This window comes from Rhinocladiella mackenziei (assembly GCF_000835555.1).
Source record: "Rhinocladiella mackenziei CBS 650.93 unplaced genomic scaffold supercont1.1, whole genome shotgun sequence".
In the NCBI taxonomy this organism is placed as follows: Eukaryota; Fungi; Ascomycota; class Eurotiomycetes; order Chaetothyriales; family Herpotrichiellaceae; genus Rhinocladiella; species Rhinocladiella mackenziei.
The window spans coordinates 5028954-5046243 of record NW_013550604.1 but is presented as its reverse complement, the minus strand read 5'-3'; the positions used below and the strand labels follow the sequence as shown (position 1 = coordinate 5046243).

General features: G+C 49.6%; 5 protein-coding genes across 5 annotated transcripts; 2 read left to right on the top strand and 3 right to left on the bottom strand.

The window, feature by feature from the left end:
- Positions 1–1775: 1775 nt before the first annotated feature.
- Positions 1776–4138, top strand: Z518_01782 (uncharacterized protein; the record flags this gene model as incomplete). The annotated part of the gene is made up of 2 exons (XM_013422380.1): positions 1776–2393; positions 2453–4138. The coding sequence occupies 2 exons, from the start codon at positions 1776–1778 to the stop codon at positions 4136–4138; spliced, it is 2304 nt and encodes a 767-aa protein (XP_013277834.1).
- A 334-nt stretch (positions 4139–4472) lies between these two features.
- On the bottom strand, positions 4473–9282 carry Z518_01781 (uncharacterized protein; the record flags this gene model as incomplete). The annotated part of the gene is made up of 6 exons (XM_013422379.1): positions 4473–5725; positions 5832–6222; positions 6332–7208; positions 7258–8208; positions 8271–8438; positions 8504–9282. 6 exons carry the CDS (start codon positions 9280–9282, stop codon positions 4473–4475), a joined length of 4419 nt encoding a protein of 1472 aa, XP_013277833.1.
- An 893-nt stretch (positions 9283–10175) lies between these two features.
- Z518_01780 (uncharacterized protein) lies at positions 10176–10568 on the bottom strand (the record flags this gene model as incomplete). The annotated part of the gene is made up of 1 exon (XM_013422378.1): positions 10176–10568. The coding sequence occupies one exon, from the start codon at positions 10566–10568 to the stop codon at positions 10176–10178; it is 393 nt and encodes a 130-aa protein (XP_013277832.1).
- Positions 10569–12625: 2057 nt separating this feature from the next.
- On the top strand, positions 12626–12899 carry Z518_01779 (uncharacterized protein; the record flags this gene model as incomplete). The annotated part of the gene is made up of 2 exons (XM_013422377.1): positions 12626–12712; positions 12786–12899. 2 exons carry the CDS (start codon positions 12626–12628, stop codon positions 12897–12899), a joined length of 201 nt encoding a protein of 66 aa, XP_013277831.1.
- Positions 12900–13066: 167 nt separating this feature from the next.
- Z518_01778 (uncharacterized protein) lies at positions 13067–15601 on the bottom strand (the record flags this gene model as incomplete). Its single annotated transcript, XM_013422376.1, has 1 exon — positions 13067–15601. One exon carries the CDS (start codon positions 15599–15601, stop codon positions 13067–13069), a length of 2535 nt encoding a protein of 844 aa, XP_013277830.1.
- Positions 15602–17290: the final 1689 nt, after the last annotated feature.

Genomic DNA, 17290 nt, shown 5'->3' with positions numbered 1-17290 from the left:
TACGAGGTGTATGCTGGCGCTGTTGCTTATTAATGGTGTTGCACGCAAGGAGGTGTGTGTTACAGAATGTGTAGGTTTGCCGTGAACGATAGGTTATCGTTTGTTCAACAATGAGCAAACAAATTTGGGGCATCAAGTCAATTCTGAGAGGCTATATTTTCCAAACAATTGTGATATGTGGCGACGCCAAGGCTTGTAAAGACCTTCGGAAGCGTTGTACGCTTCGTACACGCTTCGAAAGTATATAGTCTGACGGTCCCCCGGACCCTTCGAAATAGGACAAGTCCTCCGTAAAATCACATAACGACGTAGTATTCGCACGTGACAGGTGAACCCCCATTGTGTGATTTTACGGAGGACTTGTCCTATTTCGAAGGGTCCGGGGGACCGTCAGACTATATACTTTCGAAGCGTGTACGAAGCGTACAACGCTTCCGAAGGTCTTTACAAGCCTTGGCGTCGCCACATATCACAATTGTTTGGAAAATATAGCCTCTCAGAATTGACTTGATGCCCCAAATTTGTTTGCTCATTGTTGAACAAACGATAACCTATCGTTCACGGCAAACCTACACATTCTGTAACACACACCTCCTTGCGTGCAACACCATTAATAAGCAACAGCGCCAGCATACACCTCGTAATAGATATATAGATGGGCTCTATCCCACACTCATTGGAAGAGCCAGAACACTCTTTCAATTCACGAAGTTCAACAAAACCCTATAGCGTTAACTAGTAGTGTAAGGGTCTTCGAAAACCCAGCCCAACCTGACCCCACTTGGGGGGGCCGTCAGACTATATTTTCGAAGCATGTACGAAGCATACAACCCTTCCGAAGATCTTTACAAGCCTTGGCGTCGCCACAGGGGTAATTTCCACTTGTCACGAGGCCTTCCGTGGCGGCGTGGGGGGAGTTGTACACCACTTTTTCGTTACTCTGTACAACATCCCCCCAGAATTCCATAAACACTACGTAAAAGACTTCAATTTTGCTCTATCGTGCGTATAAATGCTCAGCTAGTAAGCCATCGTCTTTTCAGCTTTCAAATCGCTTATATACGCTTGCTGAATGGTGGTAAAATAAGTGCTATTCTGGCGTAGTGCTCCACCTTTTTGATAGTTATACGTCATACCATTTAGCATACGAAACGCAAGTATTTCTCTCTTTACCTTACAACGATGTAGAAAAACTCGAAGGTTTTGGGTTGATCCAATTTTAAAGGCTACGTAGTAGCTATATTAACAGTTGCAGTATTCTCAGTGCACTCGTTGTTAAGAGTTGGGCGATTCAATGTTGCGAAACGAGTGTACAGGAACAACCTCCCCCACCCCCCTACCTCAATGGGTTTCAAATTTTTGTTAGCAATGGAAAAGAGCTTGCTGACTCTTCATTCGTTTCAACTCATTAACCATCGTCACCCACGGGGATTTACAGCTAGGACAACTCTTTTCATATCGAAGCTTCGCTTAGCAACCTAATAGATCACAACGAATCTACTGTTACTGGGAAACTGGCTCGGCCGAGCCAGTGCTAATACGCGAGTTTCCGTTCCGTGCTACTAGGTCCGTGCTTGATGCCTCGTCTCCGCCTCGGCATATTCGTCGAATCACATCAATCATATTATATCCGAGTACGTGCGCATTGCGCGGACATATCTTCATGCTCAAGAAATCTTGCTCACCATTTCCTATTCTTTGCTTCTTCCAGTTGTCTGCTTTTGCACTTCGCCGAGTAACTCGGACAACGAAGTCCAGAATCGTATTCCCGGAGCATGGAGAGAGACCGCCGGCGCCGAAGACCAGCCTTTTCATGTCTGGAGTGTAGACGGCGCAAGATTAAGTGCGATCGCAATGAGCCGTGTGCACATTGTGTCGCGGCGAAGCTTCAATGTGCTTACAAGATCTACAATGATGAACCCACCGTCCGTCACGTGCTGCAACGCAAGATCTCTGATGATGGGTCTGGTGTCCGGCAAGGAATACAACAAGGCAACTTCTCTGGAGGGTCAACATCAAGTCCATCTACCGCACATTCGCCGTTCATTCAAACTCTTCCCATGAGCACATCCAGATCAGTTGCAGACTATAATCATCAAGGACTCTGGCCTAAAATCCCCACAGCAGCAAGAGAACGGCATGACCATCAAAAAATGTTTGTTAGCGGCAGTATACCACCACTAGATCGTGCCCAAGATACAGAACCGAACCTGCGGGATATGTTACGACGTATACGGAATTTAGAGGAATCTTCGGCATCAAATCCAATGCACGGGCTGATCGAAACTGGCCGTCACATACTAGAGAGCCATTCCGGTCTGCAGGACTCGCAGATCTTTCTGAATAAAACGAGGATATTTAGATGGAGTCACTGGCTAGGGACCGCACCAGAGGTACAGACCACATCTACCTCGATGTCTCGAGCGTAATTCCCTACTGACAAATTCACAAGTTCGCAACCATCGGTGACTGCTATACTGAATATACCGAGATGATGACGAGAGGGTCCTCCTCTGACGCAACACAATCCACCGGGGCAGTGATTAGGGATGTCATCTCTGATGCAACAGATTTGGAAACTCTACTTAGCCAGATCGGCAGTCTCCTTCGGAAATGCAAGAGCATCGCAAAGATGATCAAGGTAGGACGGCCTAGCAGATCTCTCTCACGACCCGGGTTCGGACTCGGAACCCCCTCGCGCGACGTTGCAGACATGATGGTGGCTCTGTATTTCCGATTCTTTGAATCATCGCTCAGAATTCTCCATGTACCAACTTTTTGGGCCGAGTACCAGAACTATTGGGACCACTCAGAAACTGTTTCAAGTGACACACGCCTAAAGATCCTCCTTGTCATCGCCATAGGGTCGAGTCTGTCCGACCATACCGACAGGGATGCCGCGTTTCGCAACATGGTCCATCTATGGATCTACGCAGCCCAGACATGGCTTTCCGGGCCGTTGGAAAAAGATCGTCTCAATATCAACGGCCTTCAAATTCATTGTTTGACCATTCTAGCACGACTGATCTTCTCAATCGGCGGTGACATGATCTGGATGTCAATGGGATCACTCATTCATCGAGCCATGCAGATAGGCTTACATCGTGATCCGAAACATCTTCCATCAATGTCCGTGTTGCAAGCAGAGCTTCGAAGGAGATTATGGGCCACCATACTCGAGATGCTCGTGCAGTCCTCACTGGACTCAGCTATGCCACCGAGAATGTCCTACGACGAATTTGATACCGAGGCTCCTGCCAATATCAATGATGAGGACATGGACGAGTCAACAACAGTTCTTCGACCTTATGCGAAAAGCGTCTTCACCTCGACCTCGATGCAGCTGATGCTCCTCGAATCCCTACCGACGCGATTGCGAATCCTTCAGCTCATGAACGGCTTGCACTTCAGGCTCTCCTACCTGGACGTCCTTTCCTTGAGCACAGAAATCAACGACGCATGCCGCGCATACAACACCTTCGTGAAAGAGAATGAACACCCCGGCGTAACTCCGTTTCACCGAAATCTGCTGGACTTCTTCATCCGCCGTTTCACAATTCTCTTGCACTGTCCATTTGCCAGCAAAGCCCGCCAGAATCCACTCTTCTACTATTCCCTCAAAGTCAGCCTTGACGCCGCCATGTCCATTCTCTCACCTGAGCCGGATGACGCTTTCGCACACCTCACGAGGATCGGTGGAGGTGGATTGTTCAGGGAGGGATTCAGGTTGGCATGCACTGTCATCAATCTTGAACTTCTGGCCGAGGTGGACGCCCAGCGCACCGACGGGACGATGCACCGCCATTCGCAGCACAGAGAGCTCCTGAAGCAATATGTGAGAGACGCCATTTCATTGTCTGCGGAGCGAATTCGACATGGCGAAACTAACGTCAAGAGCCATATGCTCCTAAGCATGGTACTAGGACAGGTTGCAGCGACGGAATCAGGGAAGACGCTGTTGAAATTGGAGATTGCAAAAAATGCGCGGGATAGTCTTATCTTCTGTCATGAGATATTACAAAGCCTGCCAGTCCCCGTGAATGCTGATTTGGCGTCGACCACTCTGGGTGATGGACCAGGAGAGTATGGCATGGACCTTGATCTGGATTTCCTCTTCCCCGATGCTGGCTTTTCTTGAGGGAAGTGCCTGTTCAGGGCACCATCCTGGACAATGACTAGGCAAAGGTCATGTACTCCACTCAACCCACGGCTCTATCGTATACGGTATGCAACCTATATGATAAACAGTTGTTTCCAGAGACCATTCTTCCATTCATCAGTGTCATGTCTTTTTCTATTAGAATGGAGTAGAGTTTGTCTAATGCGAGATATGCCAGTCTATCCACCACAGCAGGAGATTAGCCAATGACGAATATAAAAATACAAGTTTTCGGCCCACCAGTCGCTCATTGTGTCCGTGAATGAGTCTTCAAGCCCTTGCCTCGAAACAAAAGAATCTTGGACCCACTCATTCACGTCTTCCTCTTTCCCTTAGGCATCCGTACCAGCCAATATAGCGCCAATGACGCCACGATATTGAATCCAATGTATACCCACAGGATCCCGAAATTGCGCCATCTGTCTGCATACTCTGAGCTGACGGCCGCGAGAAAGACATTTGTGTCCTTAATCTTGCAGTATTGGCAATGACTCATCGCATCCGAGTCGAGCAGATATCCACCCACTCTTGAGATATAGTCGTCCATGTACTGGCCACAAGTCTGTCCCTCAGGCGGACTGAGGATAGTATATTCATTGTTTGCGCAGGTGACATCGACATTCGCGATGCCTGTCGACAGCACAGCCGAGACCCAATACGACAGTGGCGAGACGCGGTACAGAAAGACCCAGAATCCAGGCATCGCGGCCGGTGTGGCCAGGACACCGCAGAAGAAGAAAATGAGCACGAAGAGGAAGTTTGCGGTGTTGCCGGCTGAGTCTGCGCTGTCGGCCCAGGAAACACACATGTGCGCGAAGGTTGATGCGAAGAGGAGAAATTGCCAGAGCAGAAGCCAACTCAATGCACCTCGTTCCGTGCCTTGCTCGGCGGCGTCAGCGTTCTTGTAGAAGCCGACAGGGTAATACATCAACGCCCACATGAAGACCGAGGCGAGGGTATTCCAAGGTATCTCAGATAGAATCTGGCTCAGCATGAAAATTTTCCAGGAGTACGTCTTCGCCGGGCGTTCACGCACTTCATACAATGCACGTTGAGTTAGGAATTGTGGAAATTGCTGATTGACCAACTGTCCGAATATGCTGGCGAGTTCGAAGACGGCAAACATCTGATTCTGCAGACCTTGAATCGTCAGTGGTGCATCAATAAATACCAGGCCAATGAACAAACTGCTGCCAATGCAGAGTGCGAGTTTGGAGTAAATGTAAGACGGTGTGCGCCATATTTGCTGGAAGGCGCGTTCTGTGACGATAAGGAATTGTTCCCAGAGTGGTGCAGCGAATTCGCGGTATGAGGCTGGATCATTCTTTTCGTCCGTGGATGGTCGATCTTTAACACGGGCCCGGAGCCTGGATAGTTCGTCCTGAACGTGCTGATATTCGGGGCTGGAACGCCATACCTGGAACCAGTCGATTTTAGATGAACCGCCAGGAGCAGCGCCGATGGCTTCGAGCATCCATTCAACAGGATTGGCACCGGGTGGACAAGGTGGTGCTCCATTGCGTTCGAAGTAGTCTGTTAGGGTCTCCGAGTTGTGTCCAATTTCACCTGTGTTGAAGATTTTGATTAATTATTATTGCTCTTATTGATTCATCATCTCGAAGGGGAACGGAAACCGGGGAGAGAACCCATGAGAGAAAAAGGAAATACTTACCAAAGTAAACCGTCTTCCCTCCCTCAGTAAGCAAGAGCAGGCGTTCGAAACGTTGAAACAGCATCGCCGACGGCTGGTGAATAGTGCAGAGGATCGATTGACCTGCTTTAGACAGCTTCTCTAGCAAGTCGACGACCGCCCAGCTGGTTTGAGAGTCAAGTCCTGAGGTGGGCTCGTCAACAAAGAGCAGGAGCGGCGGTTTGGCGGCCAGTTCGACCCCGATGGTCAAACGCTTGCGTTGCTCCACGTTGAGGCCTTCGCCCGGCACACCTACAACGGCATCGGCGTACTCTTGCATTTCCAGCAACTTGATGACTTCATCCACATAGGCTAGTTTTTCCTTTTTCGGGACACTAAAAGGTTGACGAAGAAGAGCTGAGAAGCTGAGAGCCTACCACGTAAGTCAGTCGGAAGCTGCGAGAAAAATCAGTTGGCGGATGTACGGGTGACAGCAACCCTGGAGATAACCACCAGAGGGCGAGGATGGACAGAGAACTTACCTCTCTGACTGTACTGGTCTCCAGGTGCAGATCTTGCTGCTGAGCATACCCAGTCTGTCGTTGAAAGCTCTCATCGCGTATCTTGCCGTCGACCAGCATCTCGCCAGTGACGATACCTATACCCGTACGTCGATCCGCCAAACAATCCAGAAGGGTGGTCTTGCCGGCTCCTGAGACGCCCATCAAAGCGGTGAGCGTCCCTGGTCTGACCCAGCCGTCAACATTGTCCAGAATGCGCCGAGGTTTGCCCTTGATTTTAATGTCGTAGCATACGTTGCTCCAATGAAAAACGCTGGTGGATCCTTGGATGACACCTTCGTTACTGGGCAATGACTCGGCTGACTTTGCAGCGACCATGACCGGATTGGAGGGTGACTTTTCGACGTCGTCACCACCCTTTGAGGTAGACTTCGGAACAAATCCTCGACGGAAGACAAGGACTTCTCCCTTGGACTTCTTTGCTGTAACATATTCGCTGGCGATGAAATAAACAAGGTGGTTGAAAACAGCCATGGCGATAACGATGCCAACATTGCGCCACTTATGACTATGGTAGTAGCTGTATGCCGAATTAATATAAGCATCGCCGTTCACATAGAGCTGGCCGGGAATGGCACCGACCGCATCGCACGCCAAGTTACTGGAGCCAGGGTTTGCGTAGTCGGGGATATAGGCAGAACATGGAAAATTGCGGCCATGGAACTCATTGACCATAAGGGCCTCATAGCCATATCCGACAGGATTGGCGTAACTGATCCATCGACACCAACTCAGCATGTAATCGACAGGGACAACAAATCCTGTAAAGATGAGCAATGCAAGCATGAGGGTTGAAGCAGGAACCATGGCTTGCTGCTCAGTCCGCGACAATGCGCCGCTGGATTATGTTAGTCAATTTCCGTTCTCCCATGATCGAGGCAACTTACATAGATCTGAAAATACCAGACATGGCCATAATGATAACGAATACGGTGAACAGGTAGAAGAAGAAGTTGCCAGGATGCCGGTTGAGATTCGTCATGAAGTAGAACACCAGGTTGAATGAAACAGCGTTGACAATCTTCAGAGGCAGATCAACCAGGACGGAAGAGTACGATTCAGCCGATGGATGGTAGAAGGCGTAGCGAGTTTGTTTTTCCACAATGGGTCTTTGTGCATACAACGTCATGACCTCGAGTATAGAAGCGAATGCGTTGAACAGGATGGCCACGAAAAGTACAACAGCACGTCCGTAGAAGGAATTGGTGTCCTGCTTCAGGTTGTAAAACAAGGACGAAATGATAAGAGCCAGCAGCGTGTTGCCGACACCCATTCCAACAGCCACCCAAGGATCGGCAATGAATCTTTTCCATCCACGCCAAAAGCAAAGCTGAACCTGCTGATGATATGTCAGGGTGTAAGGTGACTTAAGGCGTTGACCTTTAGCCTGATGCGACTTCTTCAATTGACGAAATGTCTCGGCGTCGGGACCATCAATCGGGTGCTCGGTCTTGTATGCGTCGATTGCCACCTGCAAGGCTTGATATGCACGGCTGTTCTTCCATGCGGCTGCGAATTCGTCGGGAGTTCGCGGCGGATTACAGCCAGCCCGTGGAATTCGCTCTGCGGGAAAAGTCATGGATGTCAAAAAGTCGGGAGTTGTCTGACGTGCTGGACACTGGAAACCTAGATTGATGAAATACTGTTTTGCTTCGGGGGCAGGGCCGAAGTAGATCTGGCGACCTTCGTAGATGACCAGGACTTTGTCGAACAGGTCGTAAGCACTCTGTGGAGCTTGGTACATCGAAACTGCGCATGTCTGACCGAATAACTCAGACTGAAGCCTGAGGGTCTTGCAGAACTCAATCGCATTGGCCGAGTCCAGACCACGAGTCGAGCTTCGAAAGTAGTTAGCCTCTATTTCCGAGAAGAAGAAGAAGATGCCCGACTGAACACTCACTTGTCCCAGCACTGAAATGGGGCCCCTGTTAGAGTTGCTTCTGCGATTGTAACACGTTTTCGTTCGCCTCCCGATACGCCTCTGGTGAATTCATCTCCCACTCTTGTGTGGATGGTGTGAGTAATGCCGTACATGGCCATGACGACGTCTCGAAGATGGTCACAATATCTGCGAAGAAATCAGTCAATGGCTACATGTGAAGTCGGAGATAGTCACGGATTGGAAGGACGTACTCATTGCGGGAGATACCTTGTGGCAGCTCCTTCTGGCAGCTCGCACGCGCAGCAAAAGTTAGCGTGTCTCCCACAGTTAAATGAGGGAAATGGACATCGACCTCGGCGGTGTAGATGGCATCGCCACGATGTGAAGAATGCATCTCTTTTGCTGACATTCCTTGATAGTTGAAGTAGGAACCTTCACTAACATAAATGCCGTTCGTGTCTCCTGCAAGCGTCTTAAGTAATGTTGAGCAACCAGAACCAGGTGGACCCAAGACAACACACGTCTCCCCAGGCCGTATGATCCCTTCAAACTGGCGCAGAATGTCAATCCGAGTCTGGCCGGCCTTTTTGTCGAAGAAGCGGCGAATTAAGCCAGGCAGAGCCAGCCAAATGTTACCCACGTCCTTTTGAAAGTCCGTTGGCGTGCCATAGCCGAACACATTCAGATTCTGAAAACAAATTCCAACTCGACGAAAACTCTGGCCACGCTCGTGGGCCACTCTGGCGACATTTGTGGCCCAGGCACGTGCGTTGAAATTTTCGCTGACTGGGTTTAAAGGAGAATTTGGATCGTCGCTCCCGAAGATAGGTTTGCCCTTAGGATCGTCTGAACCGACGGTCGAATCGTGCGTGTATTGGCGTGCAAGATTCTGCACTATGGAATAACGCTTCTCCATCGATACTTCTGCGCTTGGTTGAACCTCATCAGCCGTTGGTTCTGATGTACCGTGGTCGGGAGGAAAGGGGCGAAGGGCTCTGCCGAAGCCCAGATCGCCAGGCACTGTCGACATGGTACTTTGACAAGCTGAGTGGCGACAACATGCGTTTGAATGGAAAGCAAAAGCCCCTAGCTCGTTCAGATCAAGCTGAGAGAAGAAGGTCAAAATCATAGGAAAGAAAAGGATTGAAATAGAGACTCAATCGAGATTGTAGGTTAGTGAACAAGGTCATGGTTAGCGGAGTTCCATTAGTTACTTGAAGCCGTGAATACCTTCACTATCACCGCATATGCCCGGTCCGCTGTGGGTCCAACATGGTATCGTGTCGCAATTCCTGCAGGGAGCCAGTGTCCAAGTTCGGCCGAACACTGTAGAATGTCCGACGGGGACCCGCGGACATATCTGAGAGGAACTTTGACCCGGGCACACTCCTGAGCCGGGACAACAGAGACATACCGACCCTCCGGTCGCAGACACTGGCAACAATGTCATGATTATCGGGAAAGATAGTCAAAGACAAGTAGAAGTAAGTCGAGTGGAAGGGAATATGAGCAGTGTGGTTCGCTGCCGGCGGAGATATATTTGCCAATATACTGACATGGTGCGTTTCACAAGCAGTCGAGTTGCAGCCTGCGTTGTAGGTATGACTGTCGCTACCAATTGCATGACATTGTTGGCCGAGAGAAGATTGATTGAATCTATCTGAGCGAGGTGCAAGCGACAAAAAGGGCCACCGTGATATGTGGCAATGCCAAGGCTTGTAAAGACCTTCGGAGCTGTTGTACGCTTCGTACACGCTTCGAAACTATGTAGTCTGAAACCCTGGGAAATAGGACAAGTCATCCGAAAAATCATAATATGAAGGCTGTGGTGTAGGTGACTAGGCTAGACCTAATGTGGACTGTTAACACTTCTGAGACCATTAACAGCAGCTTTATGGCCGACGGAAATCGAGCTTTCCCCCTCTAGCTTTTCTTCTGATACTCTTCGTCTGTAACCTCTTGGTGCCACGTAGTCGACCCATGACTGACCACCAAATGGCACATGTAGCTGCCATCATCTCCGCCGTGCCAATGAGTCGTCCCAGGCGCTGCCCAAACGACATCTCCCGCCTGAAGACGCCGGGGTTTCTCTCCCTTATCACAGACCCAGCCGGAGCCCGCGAGAACTTTCATCAATTGTCCATTCTCATGCGTATGCCAGTAACTCCGGGCAGCGGGGTTGAAGAAGACGTTGTTGATTTTTATGTCCGGCGTGTTGTGTATTGGATCGACCCAGACGTCCCCAGTAAAGGTTTTGGTACCTTTGTAGCTGGCGGTGCTCTGGTCGGCCGGTCGGCGAATTATTGTTGTGGGCATGGCGAAAAGAAACCTGAAGGTGGCGTAGTAGGAATTTTTAGAAGTCGATAGTACTCAATATCTGGATTTACGATCAAGAAACTGAAATACCACGGAGTAGTATTAAGTGACTCTGTCACAATTATGAACCTTTGCCAAGCTGCCTTTTTTTTTTTTATGTTTCGTGGGCTGCCGAGCCTATGCTAAGGACACCGTATGTAGCGGTGTAGGGGTAATGTTATTCTGTACACCACATTTTGTTATTCTGTACACCGCTTTTGATTGGTCCGGATTTTTATTTTTCCGGTTATCTGCGCAGTTCGAAGATACGTGATGTCACAACACCTAAGTCTGCCTATATAGAATGCAGAAATGATGGTTAACGATGGTATCCTCTGCACGGTCGATACCTCGTGCTGACTAAGGTAACAAACCAGCGCCCATAGGCTTGGGTGGGAACCGCCCATAAGCGGGGCAGTTGCCCCCCGGCTTATGGGCGGTTTCCCCCCGGTTCATGGGCGGTTTCCCCCTCCGGCTTATGAGCGGTCCTCCCAAGCCTATGGGCGCTGGTTTGTTACCTTAGTCAGCACGAGGTATCGACCGTGCAGGGGATCTCTACACAAATCCGGCTGTGTAGGCCACAATAATTTACAAAGTATACAGAGAAGCTCAAAATGCACGGTACTTATCTACCAAGGAAAAGGGAATCAAATGTGTTTATTGCTTCGCAACCACCTATAACGGGGAGAGTTTAACGCGTCACCCCTCCACAGCTACGCCACTTACTAGTGTTTTCTCGCCATCGCCGGGCCAACGGCAACAAGCTCTGTTAGCGCGGTGTACAGAATAACAGGATGAGAGCGTTAAGTGTACAGAATAAGGCGAGAGAGAGGTGGTGGTGTACAGAATAAGGAGAGTTGAGGCATGGTGTACAGAATAAGCAGGTTTTCCGGTGTACAGAATAACAAAAGTTGGTGTACAGAATAATACCCCCCGCGGTGTAGTGGCTAGGACACGTGATGCGCCTACATGATACTACGTGACGATAGACTCTACGGGTAGATAGGCATTTTCTACCGCTACGCCTAGCACCTACTGCACATTATTTCCATTGCGAAACACACCGCACAGCACCGTCTTGGATTGGCCGGGGAAGGCGGGTATCTGACCTTAGTGGTGTTGTGCGGGCATTTTTAGTATGTAGGGGACCAATCTGGCAAGCTTTCGTCCATTATCTATGGACTAATGCAGTTCTGTTCAGGGAGGATCGTTCGACTCCTCCTTTGTATCCCTCCGGCTAATATCTTATCGATAAAATATTTCCCCTCCCCCTCATCACATCGACCGGTGGGGCAATGTCAAGCCTTTCAGGGTCGTCTCCGAATAGCGAGGTAGCGCTCTTGCAAACAAGCCTGACGAATGGTTCTACAGTCTCATAAACTAGCTAGAAGGACTGACCGCTTCTCCCGCAGGATTAGGATCCTTGTTGGTGGTGATGTATTCTCTCCATCATCGTCAAGCGGAGATCCCAGGGCCGACATCGGCAAAATCTCACATATTGGCTCATGGCATAGGTACGAATTCTACTACGATGTCATTCTTGACCTTACACGAGCAATATGGCCCCATTGTGCGCATCAACCCGGAAGTGTACGCCGGCACAACACGCAAACGGAACAAGTGGACTTCTTTCTACAAACCAGAGTTGATTATCTCAGGCGACATTTGCGATTCTCAACCGTAATCTTCACCGCATGCGCAGGGCTGTGTTGAATCCGTCCTTCTCCAATGCAAAAGTGAGTGGCTTGCAACCGCGCATCGAGTCATGCTTGAAAATCTGCTGGCTCGCTGTCACAGATTTGGGGTTGCCGGAAAGCCCATGACGGTGTCGTTGACTTATGCCGCACTCACGAACGGTCAGTTGTTTCCCTTCCTTCGCCAAACTGTATTGACGAGGTTAGACATCCTTATGGAGTATGCATTTGCGCGCAGTGATAATCGGACATGGCTCCCGGCTTTGACCCAAGCTTCAAAGGAGCCGGCGAGGCCAAGCTGGGCCATTTTGTCAAGCAAATACTATGGGTGTTGACCGTGATGAAATTGCTTCCGGACCCGTGCAGACCATTTTCAACCCGGTGATGGCCAGTTACATAAAACTAAACAAGGTAAGACCTCCCAAATCTGTACACCAAAATCTCAGTATTACTTGAAATTGTGTGTTGTTAATGCAACGAATAGGATATCATTCGGCATGCTTCTGAGATCTACTCATATCGTGACGAGTCTGGCAATAAATATAGCTCACAAGCGACTATCTTCCATAAGATCTTGGAGACCGATCTGCCCGAGTAGGAAAATTCTCCTGACATTTTCTGGCAAGACGGACAGGTTATACGACTCTTGTACCTTCAGGTGCAACTTACCTCCTCTCTCCCAGCCAAAGTCTTATAATAGACATCATACCAGTATCCAGTCTCTATCTCTTGTTTGATACCATCCCTCTGATTCATTTGATATCTTCAATCGATGCACCATCTAGGAGTTAACTCCCCGTCACCGACAGGGGATGCCACGCAGATGTTCATCATGCCGTATTGCGTGGTGAGAAGAATCTTCCGCTCGTCTTCCGGCGACAGCCAGGTCCACCATAATGGAGCAAGGTAATGGACGTGGATCAGCCCGTCTTGAGTGGTCATCTTCTCGGCCACCAGAATTGCTCGGTTGGCTCTTTTTCCATCTCGTCTCCAAGCTTGCCGAATAATTGCTAAATTGTCCCATGTGAAGGCTGCGGGCCATCTTTCGTCTTCACTGAAAAGATTGATTAAATGGAGAGTATTGTCCGGTTTTGTCTGGACAATCCACGTACGACGCCCTGAGCTGCTCACCGTCTTGGTGTCCATGGGGCAACGATTTGCCTTGTCCTGTGGCCTGTTCACCCAGTGCCGCCGACTCCAATCCGGATGCTGAGACAACCTCCAACCTTCGAACTCAACAATTAGGCCCTCTTCAACCCGCTGAGCTGGAGGCACTTGATCTATCACTTCTAACCTGTCATGGCCGATAGAGGAGGGTGCCCATCGGTATCCTGGTGTCACCAGGCGATCCCCAGCAGCAAACAACAGAGCTGACGGAATGCTCCGAGCATCAAAACGTCGAAATAAAAGCAAAGCTCTTTCTGCCTCGGTCTTGCAGTCATAGAAGTCCTGGGGTCGTCCAATGCCCAGCATCGACGCAATCACGACATAACGGTCTTCTTCGTATTTTGTAGCGCGATTTCTCGACTCATTCCATGCAAATCTAAAAAAGTACTGGAGATTCTCTTTACTGTGATCCGAAACGTCAATATGCAAATTCAACATCCAGGCTTGGTAGGCTTCGACGGTGCCAATGCTGGAAAGTAGACTGACATTTCTGTCAGTGGTCTCGTCCTTTTGGATCTGCTGCAAACTTTCGAAAACATCAGTCAATTGAACGGTGCCATTCGCCGTGCGAACAAAGACACGGCTGTACGGCGTAACAGCGCCTTCATGCATCGTCCACAATCGCTGCATCCAGCGTGAAAACGAAAAGAGTAAGCCGAGCTCGACAGGGGAAAGGTTCTCCGCGGTCAGGTTCAGCATGGTGCTGTCGAGAATAATCACAGAGAACGCATCGTGATAAGTGTCTCTCATACGCTCAATGGCATAATTGCGCATGCGTCTGCGTCTGAGGCTATCAGCTGCATCGCAGTGGCCATCAGGCACATTGGGTACCACAGGAACACAAATCGTATCAAGCCAGAATGGGATGGATCCTGGAGGCTCTCTAGGGAAAAAGTCATCAATGATACTCTGTAGCCGAGACCATTGACACTGTGAGAGCTGATTGGCGACTTGGTTTCCAAGTCCGTCGCTCCACACGTGAGAAAAAGCGACGTAGGTGGTCTCATGAGATGACAGGACTTCAATGCCGAGACTGCCAGCGTCTTTTCGGACACGTACCACTGGGATGTGTCCATGTTCTAAGAGACACAGAACTTGATCGTAGAAGTCATCTCGGGGGAGATCTTCGCATGAGCATGGGTGTGCGGCATGACGACGAGGAGAAACTCCCTTGGCTAGGTAGTCAACGTTGCAGCGCGTAGCGGAACAACTGTCATGTCCGATCGCATTCTCCCTGCGACTGTTGAACGGAAGGAAACTTGCAAGACACATTCCAACGAGCGACAACATGGGCTGAAGAATAGAGATGAGTCGAGGGCATACCCCGTTGCGAATCAATCGTCGATGTACATACGACGGCGTGTACCAGGCCGTTCCGTCGTCTCTGAGAGTCCCATTGTTGTCCAGTCCCAGGCGAGTCTGAATTTTGTGAATCGCATGGGACAGCGTGTGGCCGAGGACGCAAATTGACAGCTCCAAATCCTCGGGCATAATTTTACGCCCCCATCTCACCCAGAAGTTTTGCTCCTCTTCACGAAGTACGGAGAGTATCTGACCTGCGAGGGCCACAGGATCATCTGATCTCTCCCTGGACGCGATGATGGTGTCGAGAGCCGATGGCGCAGTGGTGCTCGTAGAAGGTTTCGACCTGATTTGTCCTTCAATAAAAGTGCCCAATTGCTCGACCTGGCGGTGAACATAGTCCACACAGCTCTTGGACTGTTTGAGGTTGAACAAGGCTTTTTGCGGGTCCTGCTGCCCAAGTCTCGACTCCCAAGCATGGAGATATTCTCCTAAGTGCATTGTCGTTACTGAAGAGCCTCCTCCCTCACGCTCCTCGAGTGTAAAATCCACGTGCTTGATATCGGTCTGCAAAACTTCGCTGAGCAAGCCGAAATACCACCAGTTCTGGAGGAGACGTGCGATCTCCTGGATCATCTGCGAAGCAGGGAGTTGTGACTTGTGGGGATTGGCTCTCATCAACACTCGTGCGTTGTGCCCCTCGAGTCCAACTTTTAACTGGTCACGATTCCACTGATGATTCTCTGGATACGTCCAGAAACCTGTCGTTGAAATCGACTGCTGATCGCACAAATAGGCTACCTTGAAGTCAGTCGGTATTGGACTTGACATGGACGGGAGATGATCCATTTGGCGTCGTATGAGTGAGTAAGGGATTGTTGAATTGGTGACCTATCGTTCACAGCGATGACGTACGCTGTGTATATAGATATATAGATGGACTCTATCCTACACCCGTTGGGAGAGCCAGAGCACTCATACAATTCAAGTTGCACACCAAGTTTGACAGGGATTCTGCGACTGCAAGATAATGAGAGGTATGACGCTGTTAATGACACTTAGACATCATCTGATTGGGAACTGACGATTGTTGTCTTTCAAGTTCTCATTCATAGTAGCTTCGTATCGGTTGGGTGCCTTGATTGTCAGGGCAGCCGCTGCCAAGACACTAAACACCAGGCTTATATCCTGCTCCTCTCGCCGCATTATCGCTTGACTCCTCAAGCGATCGAGTCGATATCATATAGGACTGTCGATTTCATTAATTCCCTATTGAATCACACTTTCCCTTCTGTCCCTTGGCATTCCTTGATATTAATACTGTAAGAACCTGCGGAGCGTAGCGAAGCAGGATAAGCTACTAGGTAATAATTTCACTTAACTAGCGAAATTTATATGGGTCATTCGATTAATTGTATTGCAGCAATGTTTGGCCATGTACAAGTCGCTCCCGGCTTTGACTTGTTGAACAGGGACTATAATGTATAGGCTCCACCATTGAAACACTAGTGGGAGGTTTCCATAGACGACGACGTTACTGACGGTTACTCTGCGCGACGACGAGGTATTCGCATGTCTATAAAGAAACCCTCAGCAGCTCAACAAGTAGATAGAGAACAGAGCACTCCTTCGACTCAAATTGCACAAGTCTGACATGTGTGGCTACATATTCATCTACGAGCTGAATACGGAGACGCCGAAAGGTGGCAACAATCTTTCTCCATACATACATATGTATGTGCGAGGCAGGATCTCAGTTAGATAGAGAAGTTTGACATGACCCAAACCCTTCAGGCTCCAGGCCACGTGACTACATCAGGTGTTGCGCCCACTCGGCAAACTTGCACCGGGCTTTTTGTGACTTGGTCCCTGAATGGGCGCATTTCATTGCTTTACCGTCCACCTCTCAATTTCCCACGATCGAGCAGTGAGAATCAAAAACTCGAACGAACAGGGGAATGCCATGCACATATGGGTGGACGCTGGCAGCCTCCAAGCTCTAACGCAGCCATCCATTCACTTCGACTTCGACCTCCAACACTCAGTCGTAGGTCCAACTTCACGCCAGAGAAGGCACTTTCAAGCTAACCGTGACATTGCAGTTATCCGTCCTGATAATATCGCAGCTCTGACGAACGTTTTCCCTCGTCGTCCTCCGGACTGACACCATAACGCATCGCCACAATCTCCTGAACCAAGGGTGTTGGAGGAGCGGCACCTAAAATTGAGCGCTCGCAGATCGACATGGGAATAAACCGGCACTCCTTCACTGCTGACCTTGCCGATTCATCTCGAACACGAGAATGGACGAAGGATCGCAAATTCAAACCGAAAGAACTCTACGGCGAGAACGTGGATTTGGACGACGTGGAAGTTTGCGACGATAAGTATTGGACCTATGTGGCATGCGATAGAGCCGGCCCATGCAAATACTGTGGTAGACGGCCGTTACATATAGATTGCATAGTCATTGCTGTTGATGGCGCCTGTTGGAACAATGGCGCCGCAGATGCTAGGGCT